At 34.0% G+C, this 21,118-nt stretch overlaps 1 protein-coding gene across 1 annotated transcript; it reads right to left on the minus strand.

Annotated features, from left to right (window-relative positions):
* Positions 1-14,602: 14,602 nt before the first annotated feature.
* LOC149146600 (glucan endo-1,3-alpha-glucosidase agn1-like) lies at positions 14,603-15,999 on the minus strand. The gene has a single exon (XM_089449845.1). The coding sequence runs from the start codon at positions 15,936-15,938 to the stop codon at positions 14,637-14,639; it is 1,302 nt and encodes a 433-aa protein (XP_089305971.1). The 5' UTR covers positions 15,939-15,999; the 3' UTR covers positions 14,603-14,636.
* Between the last annotated feature and the right edge of the window lie 5,119 nt (positions 16,000-21,118).

Below are 21,118 nucleotides of genomic sequence, written 5' to 3' on the forward strand. Positions count from 1 at the left end.
CTCGCTTCCAGCGATAGGCATACATCAATGGCCTTCGACTGAAAGACTTTGTATGGTGTTCGACTTCAAATCATCCATTCACACCATGCAAAATGTACTGCAGTACCTTGAGGATCATTACCATTATTGATGATTTCTCTCGCATATGTTAACGACTTACATCATTGGCTGGTAATCAGATGGTGTCTTCCCATGTTCGACTTCAGATCACATATTCACATGGTTAGACTCGTACTTGAGCGAACGGTTGAACGAGATTGAAGACCCTGGATCTAGTTTCATCCATCGAGGCTGTGATTTTAGGAGTACTAAATCAGATGTACAATGGCTTTACATTGATGGTCATTCCGAATCATGGGTCTATATCTGTAGAGGACTATTTATGTACATGTATTGAAAGTTTATAAGCTGAGCATGGGTATTCCTTCCCTCAACAATCCATGAAAAATCAAATATCATGATATATGTATTGTAATTGATGCAGGTCAACTTCCACTTTGATACCTCCTCATCACATCGTAAAGAATTTCATTCGACATTGGCATTTTTTCGACTTCATGCTTTAGGGGGAAGCTATTACAGATCCATTTGGGCCCCTCAAATCCCAACATCCAAATCAGTGTTTTAGGGCTCATCAAACCCTAATTTTAGTTGCTTCATGCCCTAAACAAGTCACCCCTTTGAATGCCTCCTTCCGCAGATAGTTTGATGACTTGAAGACATCTAGAAATAGCCTCTAGAGGGACCAGCATAGGTAAGCCCTTATGAAGGTGCGCTGTAGAGTAGTTAAGTCTACTGCCAGGGTGCTTTGCAGAGAACTTAGGCTTCCTTTCACCTGTGCTGGGCGAGAATGAGCGAAATTCACATAGGTTTGGGGAATATTCTTATCTTTTGGAGTCATCTAGAAGTTTCCCTCACTTATCAACTCCTATAAGCTTGAAAATGGATGAGGAATGAGTTAAGGAGCATCCTATCCTCTCATCCCTTCCTCCATGGAACTAATTCTAAGTATGGAAGTCCATTCAATGTCACATTAATGACAAAACCTCCTTCATCTTCCTATAAATTGACCACTCATCTAAGTGATCAGGGGCTGGATTACGTTGAATTGTATGGAGATAATGTTGCTATGATATTTGGCTTTGAAGCAAGTATTGTGATGCTATAAGTTTGTCATGCTTTTGATGTGATGTGGATGGGATCCAAGCTGGAGGAATGGCTATGAATCAGACACTAATGGTTGTAGTTCCTTCTTCTATCTAATAAAGTGTTTGAACCTTTTTCCCATATGTTTGTATTGTTTCATAATGCGTATGTGTGTGAACTGTATCTGATTCCTTTCACTTATATTCAATAGATCGTATGCTTTGATCGGTTTTTGTCTTCTGTTGTGTTTACAGGGTACTTCTCAAGCGGATTAAGTACGGGAAGGAGTGATGGAATCGATAAAAGGGAGACGAGAGGAAAGCGGAACTATAGGTAGGCCTTCTATCTTCTCATATTATCTATTGCTTATAAGAAAAAGTCTAAAACAATTTAAACTATTGTTCTAGATACAACTACTTATCTAGGGAATTAGTATTTATCCATAGATACTAAATTCTCCAAAACAGGATCCCACAAAGTGCATAAGCCACTTGAAGCTCCCCTAACATTTTCATAAGAAACACGACTGTCATTCCATAACTTGTGGTTCCTTGAGAAGATCTCATGGTCCTCCATTTTGATCTACTGGAGTAGGGCCACTTAAGACCTCTATTTTTTATTGGATATTTTACTTATGCCATTCTCTTTCTAGACCCAATTCCCCTACAATTCCAAGAGATGGTTAGTGCTTACTTCTGGTGTGAGTTTCCCCTTTAGAGGGGGAAACTCTGGAGCCTTTTTTGCTTCCCTTATTACCCATTTCCACCAGTTGAAGATGTAAGGTGGATTGGTGACCTAGTTCTTTCTTTGTTTATGTCTTTTCAATTCGAACTTCTCTATTATTTTTCATTATTGCTCTACGTATTCTATTCTTGACTTATTTTACTTTTTCTGCTTCGTATTTATCGTCAACTGAGCTTACACATGTTGACAGTGCAGTGACCTCCCTCGGCGAGAGAAATTTCTCTTCTTCTTTAGAGAGGTAAACATGATTTGTTGAATGTTCATCGTTGGGTTTGGAATCATCCATTGGTTTTAAGACGGGATCTTGATGGGGAGGTTTATCTATTTGACGATCCAAATAAGAAGGAATCACTGCTAGATTTCACCTTCCTCTTCTTCAATGTTTAGGACTTCATACATGTTTCCATTTCCACCCGTGTTCATTGATTTTCTTGTTCCTTCCTCGCTACCAATGGATTTAATTTTTAGAGAGTTGGATTCTTTTCCTTTCTCGTTTTCTTTCTCATACTATTTGTTGAGAGCATGTTGTTGTCTATTATATCCACGCCTTTTCTTTTCTTGTTTCCATAGTTCTCTTGTGTACTTTTTGGAGAAATTTCTATCAAAGTTTCCATATTTGTGGTAGACTTTGAATTTAAAGGGAAGATGGTCATAATAAACTTCATGGATATGGGACCAGTTGTCCAGAATGAGATTCATTGCAGTAGGGGGGCCCTTGTCCAAATCTACCTCCACACAAATTCAGACACAAGGGAAGAGGCCATCATGGGGCTATGTGCAATCAATATATCTTCCCAGGGTGTTGTTGATGCTTCTCAAGGTAGCATCATTCCAACAATGGAGGGGAAGAAAATGAAGTTTATCCTAGACTGGAAAGGCACATGGAACACCATATTCAATGTTAAACTTAGGGCTCCATCGATCCAAATGAATCCCTTGGGCGCCCATAAAATATAACTTGCTCCTAAAGATCAATGCCGATTCGATTTATTTTTAAAGAAGAAGGTGAAAAAACATTTTCTGCAAAAGGATGAGGTGATATCCCCTTTGATTAAGGGTTTCCATTTTTTCTTGATCCATAAACGTACAAAATGGAGAGAGGGCCACAAACCCATAAACTGACCCACTATTCCTCTTTCTAATAGTTGAAAGGCATTTAGTCTAGCATGAGGAGCAGAGACCTCCACCTTTGGAATCTCATCGATCTTCTTGACGAATCGAGAAGGGGAGGCTTTTTCGAACTTAGGCCCATTGATTTAGGGGATCAAAAATATGGTAAAAAATGAAAATGCTAAAAATATCCCGAAACTAGTGCCAAATCATAGATCTCATCATTATGATTCCAAGGATGCTTAAATCGCTCAATCTGACACAACATGAGGAAGTTATTATGTTCCGAAGTTTATAGAAAACAATTAAAAAGTCAACTTGCAAGGTTGACTGTGCAGGGTACAGATTCCACGTGGTAGTCCATATGATGACGTAATGATGATGCCATCAGTTGAGTCGGTTGTATGGATCGACATATGGTCCAATCCTGTGAGGACACATGACACATTAGTATTGGTTAGAGGGTTTGTGATTTGGGCCAATCCCAGGCCACTACGTGGGCCAATAAAAGGGCACCACATAGACCAATGAGAGGTTGCCATGTGGCCTGAGGAATGGCACCAAACTTTATGGGTGTCAACCAACCAAATCTACAGGGTTCGACCCCATGACCTCCCAAATGCGTAAGAGACACTTGACCAATCGGGTTACATTGTGGTTCTTAACAACATTGATCAAAAGATTATATTTAAATTCAAGTGGTGGGGAGGTTTGGGGGAAGGGCAGGCCGACGGGTGCACCTGACCAGCCCATCCCTTGGTTTGTGGTATGCCCATGTAACGAATGAAAGTAAAGGGGCAGGAGCGTGGCACACTGTCCACACCCAAGGCAAAAACCTGAGGCCACATGTGATAACACAAAACCAGGGTGTCAGAGATGGGTAGGGCAAGTGGCCTATGGCCCGCGACCCTTATTTCCATGCAACCCACAAGACCAGAAGCGCAGGAGTCGGAGAAGGGTTTTGACCTTAATAAAAAAATCCCTTTTTATATTTAATACATCACGCCAAAATTGCCTACACCGACGAATTGAACCCAAAGCCTATAGGTTTGTAATTAAGTAACAAACCAATACACCACATGACCACTTTGTTTCTAGGTTTGCATAGCGAGCTAGTTTGTAGAGCTATTTGCAGACAGTTTGAAGAAGGAGGCCTCTCTTGGCCATTTTTCAAGCTTTTTGAGCCCAAGAAGAGCTTGCACAGGGGATTTTGGGCATTCTCGGCGTAATGGCAGTGTTATTTTTGCAAATTGAGACTTGTATGTTGATGTATTTGAGAATTTGAGCATATAATAAAAATTACCATCCTTGGAAGATGGACCCAGAGACATAGCCCAGGAGGGGTGAACTTCGTCATCAATTTGTTGTATTATAATGCTACATGTTTTCCATTTTAATTGTTAAAATTTTATAAAATTTACTTTATTTTGTGTGCTTTAGCAATCACAATCCTTTGCCTAAAAAACATAAACTAGATTGAAAATCATTTCATAAAACCTTCACTTCTTAATTTTGGATCACACATTAGTCACTAAGGAATTCAACGCAGTGATCTCCTGATCCAAGTGAGAGGTGGAGGCTGGACTGGTCATAACTCACCATTTGACCTATCTAAACTATTATTGATGCAAATGAATGGGGATGTAATAGGAAAAAATTCAATTGAACCTAAATATCATTAATGGGAAGCAAAGAAGGTAAAAACCTAACCAACATGAGGATGACCATGCAAAATCCAAACATCCGAGGAGAATGCTAATGCAGTAGAGCAGAGACAACTTGCCAATTAGAGCCGACAAGGTGCAAAGGTGCTCAGGGATGCAAGGATACCAAGCAAAGTAGAGCTGGCCAAGATAATAAATTATTACCATATGGTTGTTGTTACTTGAATTAAAATTAGAAATAGAAAAGATTATTAATTTTACCGTATATGAATAATTATTAACAATTATTTACTTTTGATTGACAAGTTTTTTTTCTTCAAAGAAAAAAACCATATATATTAATAAGATAAAACATATACATAGTTTGTCAACTTGTCGAGTGTGCTTTAGCATATCAATGCTAGAAAACAAAACCACCTTTCAAAAGATAAACTTGATCCACTAGACATCTTCAATAAGTAGGAAGAAACCAAAATTTGTCTTCACATCTTACATCCAAAGAAAGAAAAAAAGAAATAAAACAAAAATTTAGAAGGAGACATTAGTTTCAATTGATTCGATCTCCACACCATCAGTGAACTCATATAACCCTGCAAGTACGACAAGGCCTTCTTTATATAGGATGCCAACTTCCATGTGGAGTTTGAGAATGTGACAAGAGCATTGTGTTTGAAAAACTATGTAGCATCCATGGCACCTAATAATAATGTTTCAAGTCCAAGTATGTTGACTTTAGAATTGGCCTAGTCGATTAAGATTTTTTAGTCTCCCATGACCTGCAAACTAGATAAGCATGTCTATCTGGCCAACTCCATCAAAAACCATAATGGCGCATATTATACCTTATTGTTAGAGCCTATGCCTAGGAAGTGATGACAATATATGAAGTGTGAGTGTATAATGTATAGGACCACCCCTATCGAGGGGGGTGGCCCTGACTAGCCCCATTGAAGTAACCCAAGGGCATACCAAAATTGATTTTAGGCATAATTGGGAACCTATGCTTGCTTCAATTCAAGTTAGATCTATATTCATGCGCTAAGGATGCCATATTCGTAGCACACATACTTTTTATTCACAAGCTATTAATAAAACCAATATATCTATATATATATATATAGAGAGAGAGAGAGAGAGAGAGAGAGAGAGAGAGAGAGAGATTTTAATCTTAACCAAGAGTCTATCTCGAGGGATCAAATCTCTTCATTAGCAACCTTCTTTTTGAATGCAAAACTTAATAAGATATTTGCAACTCTATAGATTTGATCTTCTTAGCACTCAATAAATCTAGGGTTCAAATGGATGTGCAAAAATTTATATTAAATGGATTGTAAACATCCATAGCATTAAAACATTTACTCCATGACTCACATTGTCACAATTAAAAAAAACCATGAAAATGACCCATATTAGAACTTTATTATTGTTATTTACAAAAAGAATTAGTATATGAGTTAAACATATATACATTAGAAAAAAATTATGTAACAAGTTTTTTAATCATGGACATTCACCCTCACTTTACCATGGAAATTCTTAAGTTGTAAATATGCTTTATTACAATACCATGGATTACTAATACCACATGCCTATAAACCATAATTCATTTTCATATGACACATGTTCATATGACCTTTTTTTAATTATTCAATTTAATTAAAAAAAAAAAAAAAATACTTTTAAGATAAATCTCAACATAATATATGAATATTCAAAATCAAATTATAATATATTAAAAATTCCATTTTTTAATACAATGTAATTATACTTTTAGATTTAAAATAAATATAACTAGTTTATTTTTTACGTACATAATTAATTATTGAGTTTTGTTAAATAAATATGTAGAGTTTTTTTTATAGTCATGTAATGTTACCCTATAACATCTCTCCCTCACATTGTATTGCAAAACATTGGGTGATGTAATCACTTAGGAATAAAGTCCAATTTTTTTTTACTAATTTTTAATTAATAAAAAATATTTTTTTTTATAAATAAATTATAAATTTAAATTTACTTTACTTTAAATGTGATTCGTATTTAAAAAAAAAAAAAATTTATTATTATTAATGAGATGGGAAATTAGGAATTCTTTTCTATTTAATTTTAATTAAAAAATTAAATGTAAATTCACTTTAAAATTTAATTGTTTTTATTTTTTAATAAAAATATATTTTTTTTTATTATTTTTTAAATTTATCAATAACATTTATAATTTTATTAGTACAATACGTTAAGGATGAGTCTCGTTAAGGCTGTTGGGTCTTCCTAGGGGATGAGGCATGCTAAAAATCTAGTTAGCCTTGGTGTGGTCCAAACAGAGTGCATTCCCTAGTGACTTTGACAGATTAGATGCCCTTGGGTCGTTGTTTTTCAAACCAGAGATCAAGCCTAAAAAGATTCAAACAACTTGACAAACAAAAAATACATGGATCACAAGCAACTTGACAAACAAAAAAACATCTAGAAATAATGTTTTTTTATTAATTGAAAACAAACCAAAAAATATTAATAATAACTCCATTCTTACTTATTTGCATTAAATATTATTATATATGGTCTCAATGGACGTTAACCACTATCATCATCATCATCATCATAATATTACATAATAATAATAATAATTATATATCTATCTATATATAAACAAAAATAAATATTTATTTATTTATTTATAAAAACAAACTAATCTAAATCCATCAAATACTAAGATAGATCATATTTTAATCTAAATCCATCAAATACTAAGATAGATCATATTTTTTAAAGTGTGATAATACAAAATAATTAATACATAATAGAGAATTTAATAATAAAAATATTTACAAATAGATATAATTCTTTATTAAACTTGATCCATCTAAATTTAAAATGAATTTACATTATTTTTCTTTTTATTCATTTTCTAATTAGTCTTTTACCCATTCCCATTATATAGTCTTTTACGGATTCTCAACGTTGACCCTTCAAATATCCATATAATAAAAAATACAACTTAAGGCCAATGTATTTAGATATTTTATAAATTTTAATATATTGAAATTATAAACATTGTAAATAGATTTGCATATTAAATCATTACAAAAAGATTTGTCTATGAAGGTGGAGGAATTGTTTGGATGACAAAAGTGGTCGGAATTTTTTAAAATTTTTACAAAAAATCTTGTAAAAACAATGTTTGTATCATATTTTTGAGGGTGGAAATAGATTCAGCGTCATCAAAAACTTTTAGAGCACTTAAAATTATGAAATTGACAACCTTTATTTAAATTTACAAAAATTTCTGCCCTAATTTTTTAAAATATGACTAAAATTTCTATTTGCATCATTATAAAATTTGATTGTTCGTATTATTAACATTGTTGTTATCCAATACCATGAGAAATTGAAATTTATTAATTTTTTGAAAAATAATATAGACGATTAGCAAATTACGGCCAAACAGGGAGAAATCAGCGTTAGTTGCACGACATTTAGCAATCATCCTCTGAATTTATTTGCTTCGCCGTCAACTTTGAATTTTAATCATAAATGTAAACGCATGCCTTATGTTTTACAATTGTAAAGACTTCCACACTTTCACATGTGAGAAAGTTAGTGGATTCATTCTACGTTAATAAATTTTTAATGCACATATGAAAAATCAATGGTAAAGTTAAATTTTAAACAAGAATGTCAAATTATTAGAAGAATTATTAAAAATTCCTTAATGAGCTTTAAAATTAGAATTTTTTAATAAAATAAATAGATATTTTAAGAAATTTAAAAGATCAATTTTAGTTTACCAGGTTTTAGAAAGTGGATGATCAGGGGTTGTGTTAAGGCATTTTGTTTGATAGAAGTGACATATTGAAGATGATAAAAATGTAGTCTTACTAAGTTTAAAAAAAAATCAATTTTAATTTTCAAAAATAAAAAGAATAAATTAATGGATCCATTTTACACTAACAAATTTTTAATACACATATGAAAAAATCAAGAATAAAATTAATCTTTAAACAGAAAATGTCAAATTACTTGTTTTTAAATTATTGAAAATTTCTTAATGAGTTTTAAAATTTTAATAAAATAAATAGATACTATAAGAAATTTGAAAGGTAAATTTTGATTTTCAAAAATAAAGCTAATAATATATATTTATAAAAGATTTATAATTTTTTTTATAATAGATATATTTTTTCATTTTTTGTTTAATAGAAATTATTGGTTTTTTTAATATGTATAGTTTAGCGTCGTTACAAATTTATTACAACATATTATTTATATATAATATTTTTGTAGTTATTAAAATGTTAAAAGAAAATTTTGAATTCTTAAAAAACTAATAAAAATGGAAAATGTTTTAATTAACAATATTATATAACTAGCTTTGCAATAATAATTTTGAGTGGTAATAATAACTTTTTTTTTATTTTTATTTTTTGAATTTTTAAAAATTTAATAAAAATGGAAAATGTTTTAATTAACAATATTATATGATGATGGTTAACGTCTATTGAGACCAAATTTTGGTCTATCGGACCTAAAGAAACAAATTATTTAGTTTGATTTAAGATTTTATTCCTATGCTCAAAAAGCTTGGAGAGGAGCCTCCCAAGCTCATTATAATTTTGACATCGTAAAAGGCTAGGAAGGTCAGTATTGCGACAAAGATCATGAAACTGAGATCTAATGTGGTTGTACGCGGACACTCTAAGAGGAAGTGGTTTTCATCCTCAATGTTCCTATTCTCACAAAGATGGCAGATCCTTTCCATCCATGGTGTTTTAGGAATTGCCCAACGACCTGTTTCACTATGGAGATCATGAGAGTTCGTTCTAATCTTCGCTATATTAATTTTCTTCTTTGAGCTAGCTAAAACAGAGAGATACTTTTGATCTTCTAGGGTGGGGTTGATGACCTTCTTATAATAACTTAATTTTCTTTTAGCTATTAAATCTTTCTCACACCACATTTTTTCTTTGAACTTAGAAGTAACAGTATTTTTAATGTTATTAATGTTTTGCAATGCATCATTCTCGTTGATCTCCCAATGGTTTAACCATGCCTTCGTGTCTTTATACCACCCCCATTTGAGCCTTAGGTGGTTTTGGCTAGAATTTAAAGCTAACTTAGGAAGTCTATGATCTCCTACGTTATTGAGCTTGTGCTTGTACAACAGAAGCCTAGTCATAGCTAGGCTCTCGATAGGGGAAAGATCTACTTCTATAAGGAGAATAGGGTAGGGTGTATTGCTTTTAATTTTCAGGTTATACGTTATAAAGCGCTTCTGGATTTGGTCAAACTTTCTCCAGGATTCTCTAGAGATGCTGCAACCCCAAACCTCACATCCATATAAGATAACAGAAGTGACTAAAGTTTCAAAGAGGAACTTATTTTTATCCCACATTACGAGGTTTGCCATTTTACAATTATTTTCGTAGACCAAAGTAAGCTTTCCACCCCCCATTAATCATTTTCTCAATGCTATAGTTCCAGTTGAGCTTGTGATGAATATCAATTCCTAAGTACTTGTAAGAATACACTTCCTCCAAGTTATTATTGTCATCCATAAAATTAGCGTAGGTGTCCTTCTTGGATTTGATAATCATAACTTTTGTTTTGTCAGTGTTAACAGTCATACCCATGGTAGAGCGGAAATTCTTAAGAAGCCTAAGTTGCTTATCAAGATCAGATGGACACCTTGCGAGGAGAACAATATCGTCAGCATAGAGAAGAAGGATGACGACTATCTAGCTAAGATCGTGCTAGCACATCCTGCTTCCTCTAAATAACCTTCGAGCTTGTCAATGTAAATGCCAAATAGGGTAGGGGAGAGGGGGCAACCTTGTTTAACTCCGATATTACACTTAATATCTTTCGACCACCCCTCATTTCTCTTTAGCTTGGAAATTAAATTCTCGTATAACCTTATAGCGACAGCTCTCAACTCGAAAGGAACCTTTAGCTCTTCTAGTCTATTCCAAAGGTTGTTTCTAGGAACTGTATCGAAAGCCTTTCTAAAGTCCACAAAGCAACAAAAGAGAATGGATTTATCATTACGACATTCCTCCACAATGATCCTAAGCGTAACAGGGTGGTATGTTGTTGAGTGATGCCTTCTAAAACCCGCTTGGCCTTTAACCTGCTTACCTTCACTTTCAAGCCATATGCTCAACTTATTTTCCAAAATACTACCATATAACTTAGCTAAGAGAGGGCTGATCATAATTTTCCGATAATTAGAGGGTTTATTTGTATCCCCACTTTTAAAAATAGGGTTAATGAGGCTCTCAGTCCATAGCTTAGGGAACCCTTGCTTGACTACTTGATTGAAAAGCTTGTGGATGTGGGGGATGAGGACAGGGCCTCCAATTTTTAAGATTTCCACCCGGTAACCTTCAATGTCCTTAGCTTTCCCATTAGCCAGGCGTTTAACCCCAAAATCAATATCTTCTAGAGAGAAAACTTATTTTGTTGTGGGCAGGGTTTCAAAGTTATCCATGACATTTGGAGATTCACGAAGCTTTTTAAGATAGGAATTCCAATCGTGTAAAGAAATTTTATTATTATCTTTATTTTTCCTAGTCAGAATCTGCCTCCAAAATTTCTTAGAAGCTACCTTAGAGAGGTGTAAGAGATTCTCTTGTCTTTTACGAATGTACTGCCTCTTTTTCCTTTTAGTTAGGGCTTTGTATATTTTTATCTTGCCCATTTTAAGAGATTCATCAACAACTTCCTTAATTGCTCTCCTCGCACTTTTACAATCTTTGTCATACCATGGGTTGGTTTTGCTATTTCTTTTATTATTTGAAACTTCAATTGAGAACTTGTTAATAGAATATGAGAGGGTTGTAGTAAAATTATGATAAAGGTCTTCTATGTTGTCTATACTAGATAAAGGAAGAAAATTAGTTTTTAACTCATTTAGAAAGAGATCGCTTTTATTTCTATCAAATATTAAGTTCTTTTGGCTATAAGGATTATTTTCTATGGGATCTCTATGCATGACAAAATTGAGAGTTATAAGTAAAGGCCTATGATCAGAGTCAGGCTCATGGTCGTTTAAGATGTCAAAATTTATTATTTCGTTGTATAAAGGGAGATAGGAAATAACATAGTCTACCACGCTGCTACCAAGCCCATGGATGCAGGTCATCTGGCTAGAATTGGGCCACTTCTTTAGACCGTTGCAAATTATGAGATCTTGAGCACTATAAAGCTTGACTAGCTCCGACCCAAACAGATTATCCTTGAGGTCTTCAGAGCTCCTTTTGTACCTACTAGCCAAAGTAGGGTCTTCGTCCAACCAAAGAGGATTAGAGTTGGAATGATTGCTTAGAATAATAGCTTGTTTGCTTAAAGTTCAAACATTAAAGTCACCTATTAAAATGATATTACCTTCATTTCTTAGGCTAGAAATATCATTCTCCAAACCATTGTAAGGACTATTTTTATCTAGATTCTTCTTCTTATAGAAGTTAGAATTGATGGGGGGAAATAACATATTGCTATGTAGGTCTTTTTATTATTAATGTCAGTGATCTCTATCCAACTATATTGGTTGTAAGGGTCGTTTTTATAAATCCTAGCATGGGGGAAGATGTTATTCTTAATGTAACAAGCTATTCCCCCAATGCCTCTATGGGAGGATCGCTTGTTCCAGGTAGACCACAACGTAAAGCCATTTATGTTAGGGACCTTAGATTCTTCATGCTCCCAAGTTTCAACAAGAAAAATAATATCAACATCATTTGAGATCCAGCTTGGCTTGGGGCCTTTGTTCCATGGAAAACCCCAGCAGTTCCAAGAAATAATTCGGAGCATGTTGAATTGCTATTTAGTACTATTTTTTTGGTTTCTATCTCAAATAAAGGCTTTTCTATTTCTGATTATTGCCCATTTTCCTTGCTTTCTAGCTTCTTTTACCTTTTGAACCTCCTTTCTTAATTCTGCTTGATCTTCTGGGATGAGATCTTCATTTATAAATATTCCTGTTCCTTTTAGACTTGAGGTTCTACTAAGTATGTCATACTTATAATCAGTAGAGCTCACCTTTATTCAGATTAGTCTTCATTTATTTTCAGTTAATTTCCCCAACCTTGTTGCTTCTGTGAGACATGTTGTTTCAATTTGTAATCTATTATGTAATTCTGTCTGGGCTATGGCTAAAGTATCCTCATCTACCTCCTCTTTCAACCTGAAGATTATAAGGTTCAAGGCCCTTTTGTTACGCTCATGGTCTAATTCTATTACATTGTTCATTTCATCTTTAATTGGTTTGATATCTAATTTATCTACCACATTATTTAGGGTGAGGTGGCTATTAACTTTTTATTCTAGTTCTTTAATCATGTCCTTCATTTTAGGGCTCTCTAAAGCATCTCCTTGCTAGGATGTTTGGTTAGTATCTTGGTTTTGTTTTTCTATAACCTGCAACCTAATCTCTATTGCCACCATTTTATTCTCCAATAGTTCTATCTTATTTTCTATTTGTTTTTGGATTGTGTCTTCAAGAAATGCAAATTTATTTTCCAGCATGGCTTCTAACTCTATTTGTAGCTTGACTTCTCTTTCTTCTCTACTTTTCTCTAAAGATTCTATATACTCATAGAGGCCTTATAGAGTAACTATGCTAGGTCTGCCTTTGGTAATCTTTGATAGCTTTGGTGAAATATTCATACTTGAAAATATATGAGCAAATATGTATTAGAAAAATATAAGGAAAGTGTGCACCTGATATCAAACATGTTTGTAGATCACACGTATCCACCGCAGCACACAGACCTGATTGGATCGAGTTCATAAGATATATACGTCGTCGATAGACCCAAGTCATGGAAGAAACCCTTATTATTTGAATGCGAGCCTCGGAACCGGAGCGAGGATATAGTTTAGAATGCTGAGTTCGTCTTGGATATATAACTAGCTTTGCAATAATAATTTTGAGTGGTAATAATAACTCTTTTTTTATCATCATAAATTAACTATAGACAAATAGAATTTTTCATAAATCTAAAATTCTAATCAAATTTAAACTAGCTTTGCAAAAATAATTTTGAGTGGTAATAATAACTCTTTTTTTATCATCATAAATTAACTATAGACAAATAGAATTTTACATAAATCTAAAATTCTAAATCAAATTTAAAAAATCAAATTAACAGTTTTATTTGAGTAATTTGAAACATATTATTAATAACTTGAAATGTTCAATCATTTATTTGAATATTCAAATAAAAATAAATTTATAATATTAAAGGTTATTGATTTATCTTCTATTAATGTCTAAGATTCTTCAATGCAACTATATCATCATGTGCATTGACAGTCTAAAATATGTAGTTTTTAAGAGGGTGAACTTTCACTCATGCCAAATGTTTTTGGGTTTTGGGTTATTCACATATTTTATCACATCTGAAGAAGACAAGCAAATAGTTGATCAAAAATAATCTTAGGTCATAATCCACTTATCATGATGAATGAAATTCATATTTCAACAAATGAAATTAATAACAAAATTGTTCATACCAGCCAACAATACATAATTACAATTTAATAAAATATTTCAATTTACCAATCATTGAAATCTAAATTAAACAAATTATAAATTTTAATACAATGTTTTAATTTTATTTCATTATTTGATATTTTATTATGAAATATTTTATCCCTCTTATCAAATTTTATTTCAATTTTGTATCAAATTTTAAAATAAAACAATTTCATTTTTATTTTTCTTTTCAAAAACTTCAACTCCATGTGATGAAATATATGTGACTAAAAATCTCTCATAAACTTGATATAGATCACAGAAGCTTCAATTCAACAATCTTTTATTAAATCACAGAAGCCTCAATTCAACAATCTTTTATTTAATTAGCGACACCAAACCTAAGATAATGATTTGGTATAAAGCGCTTATGGGCAGGCCAACTAACGCAATATCCCATGCCCTATAAACTTTATTTCGCTGTATATGTAAATATATGATCACGCAGAAGTGGAGTAGACGTTAAAATTGTAGCGGGATATGCCGCTGTTAGTGATTTTGATGCCTCCACTCACGCTCTTTATCACTGCTCCTCCGCGCTTCAACGACGCAGACTGTTGCCCTTCGTTGAAACTCATACTAAACGTCTGTATCCCTGCGGAAGCACTAAATGTCCGCGAAACGCTGCCAGAGGTCAAAACCACGCTGGCAGGCTGAGTCAGCACCGCAGTCACGTACACGTCATCGCTTAGGTCCGCCGTGGCTTTGGCGTTCTTAGAGTGCGTATAATAGAACAGGTAGAGTGAATCCTGAGTCACGGAGGGCTGCTTGCCCGTTTTGTACCATCGGATGTAATGCTCGCCCAGGTCCAGGAACGCACGGTGGGTGAAGCTCGCCACGTCGCTTGCTGCCACGCTGAGCGGAGGTGCCACGTAGGAGCTCTCCACCCAGTCGTTCCACGTCACGATCTCGACAAGGGGAGGGTTGAGGCTTATGATTTGCTGCCAGCGGGTGAGCCAGAGACCCGGGCCCTTGTAGTTGCCCTTCACTTGGCAGGAGCCCTGGGTGTCCTTGAAGAACCAGGGGCTGGGGGTGGCCATGTACACCTTCCCTCTGTCGTTACACGCCTTCAGATAGTTGCTGTCCTTGTCACCGGAGGGCGTCTGAAGCGCCGAATCGTAGTAAGGCCAGGCGGAAGTGTCCCACGCCATGAGACCGTCTATAATATCGTTGAATTGGTTGATTTTGGCCTGCACGTCGCCTGGGGATCCGTTGGTGGGGAAAAAGGGCACGAAGAAGTAGTTGGGCTTGCCTCCGGCTTTGGTGAACACATCCTTCCAGCCGCTGAGCGCTGAGGAATAGCCGTAGTCTGCCCACCAGGAGTCTTCGCTGCCCAACCAAGAAGAGAAGAATTGCTTCCCTCTGAATGTCAGTTGGTTGGGGTGGCTTTTGTATCTGGTCATCATCTCGATAATATCGGCGGGGCTGAGGTTGCCATTGGAATCCTTGTGGATGTCGGCAGAGAAGAAGAGTTTGAAGTCGGGGCCGATCGCCTTGGCTGCCTGGTACATGGCGTCCGCGCGGTCTCGGCGCCAGACATTGGTGTTCAGGGCGAAGGCATCGATGCCTTTGCTCCTAGCGAGTTGAATCTCCTGTTTCAGCACCTCTACGCTGTCGGTCGCATAGAGCAGGTAATGGGCAAACACGAGGCGAGGATCTGCTGCACTTGTGCAAGACGCAAGTGCAAGTAAAAGGATGGGTAACCACAGCAGCTGCGAACTGATCTTCGATTTCATGATCATGGCGTTAGACCAGATTACAGTGAAAATAGGCTTGTTGGGTAGTAAGGATTCGGCGGAATTAATGCGCATTTATAAGGGTAGTGAGGATTCCCCGCAATTAATGCGCATTTATAGGTGTAATCTGGCCAGTGGTCGTGCTTGGGAGCAGAATAAAATGCTTTGGTCAGAAATAGGCTTTGATTTTGTGGTAGTGTGGAGTTGGTGAGGATTGACCTCGAGACTCTGAGCAGCCATTTGACAGCCCAGCTGTGGATGACTAGTCCAAACTGAATACTTACTTTGAATTTCAGACATTAATAAAAATTCCGCCTGGAAGGAAGTTTCCAGATTGACTATGGGTATGTTTCTATTTCGATTGGAGGGGATAGTGTTGGCACTTTATTTGTTTTTGAAAGTTAAAATGCAGGAAATCTTTATCTTCCATGTTTAATTTCATTTTACATGTATTCATAGTGATGTTTGAATGAGGGAAAAATTGATTAGGAATATAAAAAAATATCAATGAGGGAAAAATTGATTAGGAATATAAAAAATAATTCCTTTTACGTTAGGTAAATCGTTCACCAAATTATGTGAACTAAAAATTTATAAATTATTCACCATATTATTTGAACTAAAATTGTTCACTAAATTATTTAAACTAAAGTCCATTGAAATAGTAATATTAATATTATTATTTAATAACATATTAGTAATAATAATAATATAATTTTTTTTAAGTTTATGTTGTATTGTCTTATAAAATTATGTAAATGGTGTACACTCATTAATTCTCATTACATTATTGTTGGGTATTCAAAATGTCATTCATTTTATTTTTATTTTTTCATTTTGCATCATAACTTATCATATTGTGCATCTTCATAACCATGCACTAAGACCATCTTCATAATTAAATATGAGTTTGGACACATTATTTTGTAATATATTTATTTTAGCATTTTGAATAAATTTATGGTTAAGTATTGGAAAAATAATATGTATTTAATTATATATAAAAGTTGGATGACTTGTGTGTAGGTATATGTGAAGACTCCAAGACACTCATATTTGGATTCCAAGACTCAAATTCGAAGTTCTCTTCAAACTCTTGAAGATTTGAGGAAGATTTGAGATCATTGGTTAAGCACTTTTCATGGAAAAAGATCATAGAAATTTTCATAAGTGTCTCCTATCAAAGCTAGGAGAGATTTGTGCGAGGATATGAACATATGTTAATTGTTAGATGTCAACACATGGTTGTAACCACATGAGATAGTTGTAGATCTAGGAGAGATTTGTGGATCTACAATTATGAATTGGTTATCTTGGTTTTTGTATAAATAGGAGTGTCTTCTCCTCTCAAAATGTCTGAAAGTTTTGGGAGCTATGCTCATGCTTCAGTGTAGGGTTTTGGATGTTAAGGATTGACACTATGTTTATGATTGATGTAATGAATATCATTATACTTGATTTTAATATGGTTGTGCCTTCATGATGAAATTTGGTGTTTGATCAACATTTTTCTCAACTTTCCACATCTAATGCACTTCATGATGGCTACTTGATGAGTATGAATGTATTTTAGTGTTTTGTTTTTGCAAGATATATTAGTTTCTTTTTCTACAATGTTTATTTCAAGTCTTTTTAATAGATGTTTTGTTGCTCATTCAATTTATGTTCTTTTGCAGGGCAAGCGTTATTGCTTTTATTTCATATATTCATTGTTTTTTAATTTATTCATTCTTAGATTCATACATAGTCATGATGTAGAAATTTCACACCTGTAGATCAAACTGATATATGCAATGTACTAAAGCATAATACTTGATCTAGATTGATTTCATGAGCAACATCAAGCATAAACACATATAACTGATCAAAAGAAATAATCAACCATAACACAAGATATATCACTGGGGAAAGCACCAGCATAAAACCTTTATCTGTATTATCAATCAAGTGGAAATCCTCTTCTGTTTACAAAAAGAATCAACTCAAGAGCTATCATGTACTCTCTGCAATCAAAAGATGAAGATCATAGACTCCCTAGGCCTCAATATATAGGCCACAAGTCCTCCAAGCTCCTATATCACGTAATTCTCTTGGAAATAAAGCCTTCTCCATGTAAGGAATACTTACTAGAAATATGCAAGCATGTGATAGTACACTGTCCCTCATCTGATCTCAACTAGGTCTCTATCTGAACTGACATGCATCAGTTATCCATGAGGGAATGCTTAGTTATCTAAAATAATAGTTGTCACATGCACGCAAGCATTAACAAACTATATCCCATTAATTTAACAACTTGTTAAATTAATCTAACTGGATTTGACTAAGTAAAACTAAGTTAACTTATCCTCTCATTATAGAACTCATACTTGATTCCTCATTCAATGGAGAAAATCAAGGATAAATTCCTCAATCAGTGAGACAACTAATTGCATGTTCTCACAAATTCTAGTTTAGTTTTCCATAATTAATTAACTCATGGAGATTAATTAATTAATATTTTAAATTGTTATGTATTTCAGAGATCTGTGGCTTGAATCTTTTGAATTCATGACCGGAGAATCCACAGTTTTAAACTAAACACCATATCTGTCTGGAAAGCGCATCAATTATCGCTAGGGAAGAGCAGCATCAGAGACGAAAGATCAGAGAAGCGCTTGAAATTATCAAACATCCTCATAATCTGAACAGAGATAATGGCGTGGAGATTAGCGGGAGCTGGCTTCCCTTGATCAAGGAAATAAAAATCACAAGTGCATCCCCTGGTTAAGGCCTCAGCAGGTAAGTTATCCCTCTCCTTTCTGGTGTCTTCAGTCTTTGTTTTCATTTATGTCTAGGTATAGATTTTCCATTGAATTCTAGGATTTATTAATTTCTTTATTGCTATTGAGTAATATATTAATCATTATATTAATTTATTATAAATATTAATTATTAATAATAGTTAATATAATATAATTAATATTAATAATAATAATTCAATTAAATTATTTAGGAATTAATATTAATTAAAATTAATTTCTTTTTAGTATTATTATTCCCTAGGTATAAAATCAATTTCTGATTAGTATTAATTTTTCCCTAGGTTAAAGTTAATTTCTTTTTAGAATTAATATTAATTTCATTTAGATCTAGATTAATATTAACAAAGCTAATTAATAATATTATATCATATTAAATAAATCAAATTAATAAAACCATTTAATATTAACGCAAATTAATATTATTTCATATAATATTAATAAAACAAATTAATATTCTAGAATTAATATTCCCTAGGTATAAATCAATTTTTCTTATTAGAGTTAATTTTAATTTCTTTTAGATCTAGGATAAAATAAATTAATTTCATTTTAGTGTTATTTTAATTTCTTTTAGTTCTAGGTTTAAGTTATTTTTATTTTAGAGTTAATATTATTTTCATTTAGTTCTAGGTATAAAATTAATAAAACAAATTTATAATATTAAAACAAATTAATACTATATATTAAATCAAATTAATTTTAAAACAAATTAAAATTATATATAATATATTAATAAAACAATCTATTATTTTAAAAATATTAAAAAAACAAATTAATATTAGATTATATAAAATTAATTGAATTTAATTAAAATTAATTGAAATTAATTAAAAAAATTTAATACAAATTAATAAAAATTTATAAAATTAATTAAAATTATAAAAATTATTTCAGCCGACAGTTTGTCATTCTAAAAGTTTTATCCTCATCACTATTTATCATTTCTTTGTTGCTCTTCTGTCATCATCATTCTCATATCCTGATGATGGATCCCATTTGGGATTTGAAACGTTGGTACAAAAATGTTAAAACTGTGGATTCTCCGGTCATGAATTCAAAAAAAATTTAAATTGTTGTTAAGACAAGATTCATTTTTACTTCCTATAGTTAGACCAGGGACTGTTAAAAATAGGAAGGGACCCAGAAATGCTATTGTTAGAAGATTCTATTTTTAGCAGTTTCACCTCTCACCCAAGGTGTCCAAAATGCTCATTGGCCAAACTGCTATTTTTAGAAGTGCTATTTTTAGGAGTTCTAGTTTTCGCACATTCTAAATTTAGCATTTCTTGTTGCACACTTTTCAACACTCCCTCTCAACAAGAAAGGGATTATCAGCAACCCCGATCCTGTCTCTATGGAAATCAAACTTGCCCTTTGACAATGCCTTTGTCAAAATATCTACATCCGGTTCCTGAATCAAATTGTATAGCAACATCATGATCCTCTTGACCACACAATCCCGTAGATGATGATAGCGGATATCTATATGCTTGGACCTGGCATAAAACACTAGATTCTCAGAGAGTTTAATGCAACTATGATTATCACAATACATCACGGTAGGATCCATCATTTGACAAAACAATCCCACTAGAATCTTCCACATCCAGATGGCCTCACATGCAGCCTGACTAGCAGCCATGTATTCAGCCTCCGCTGAGCTAAGTGCAATTGATCTTTGTTTCATGCTATACCAAGAAACCGCAGCTGACCCAAGGTTGAAGATTCCTCCAGAAGTGCTCTTCCTGTCTAATGGACTACCTACCCAATCTGCATCTGTGAAGCCTTGGAGCTTCACTCCCTCTGTCCGCCTGTACCATAATCCATACTGTGTAGTGCCTCTGAGATATCTCAGCACATGCTTTTCCTCCTTCCAAAATAACTTGGTTCGCTGAACCATAGCTTGACTCAGTTGGTTCACCGCAAAGAAAAAATCTGGTTGTGTGTTAACTAGATACATAAGTGAACCCACAAGCTGCCAATAAATAGTAGCAGCTACTACCTCACCCGAAGTAGCATCCTCCTTCCTCTAGTTACTTGCTAGAGAGTCTCCATGGGCTTGCACATCTCCATATGGAAGCACCTGAGTATCTCATCGGCATACTTGCCTTGAGACACAAATGCTTCCCCATCTCTCTGCCACACCTCCATGCCTAGAAAGTAGTGCATGAGGCCCATGTCCTTCATCTCAAACTCTTTTGCAAGGTCCTCCTTTCAAGACTTGATCAGTTGATCATCACCTGTCAAAATCAGATCATCGACATGAAGTAAAATAATCAATAGCTTACCTTCTTCCATGATTTGGTAGAGGTTCGCATTCGCTTCACTCTTGGTGAAGCCCAACCCTGTGAATTAGTTGTCGATCCTGGTATACCAAGCACG

The sequence above is a fragment of the Pinus tabuliformis genome, chromosome X, assembly GCF_031772625.1.
Source record: "Pinus tabuliformis cultivar Carrire ecotype Pingquan chromosome X, CPIR1, whole genome shotgun sequence".
Lineage (NCBI taxonomy): Eukaryota > Viridiplantae > Streptophyta > Pinopsida > Pinales > Pinaceae > Pinus > Pinus tabuliformis.

What these genes read in the sequence shown, in the direction of transcription:
- LOC149146600 (XM_089449845.1), bottom strand. Translation starts at nt 15,938, where the DNA reads ATGATCATGAAATCGAAGATCAGTTCGCAGCTGCTGTGGTTACCCATC.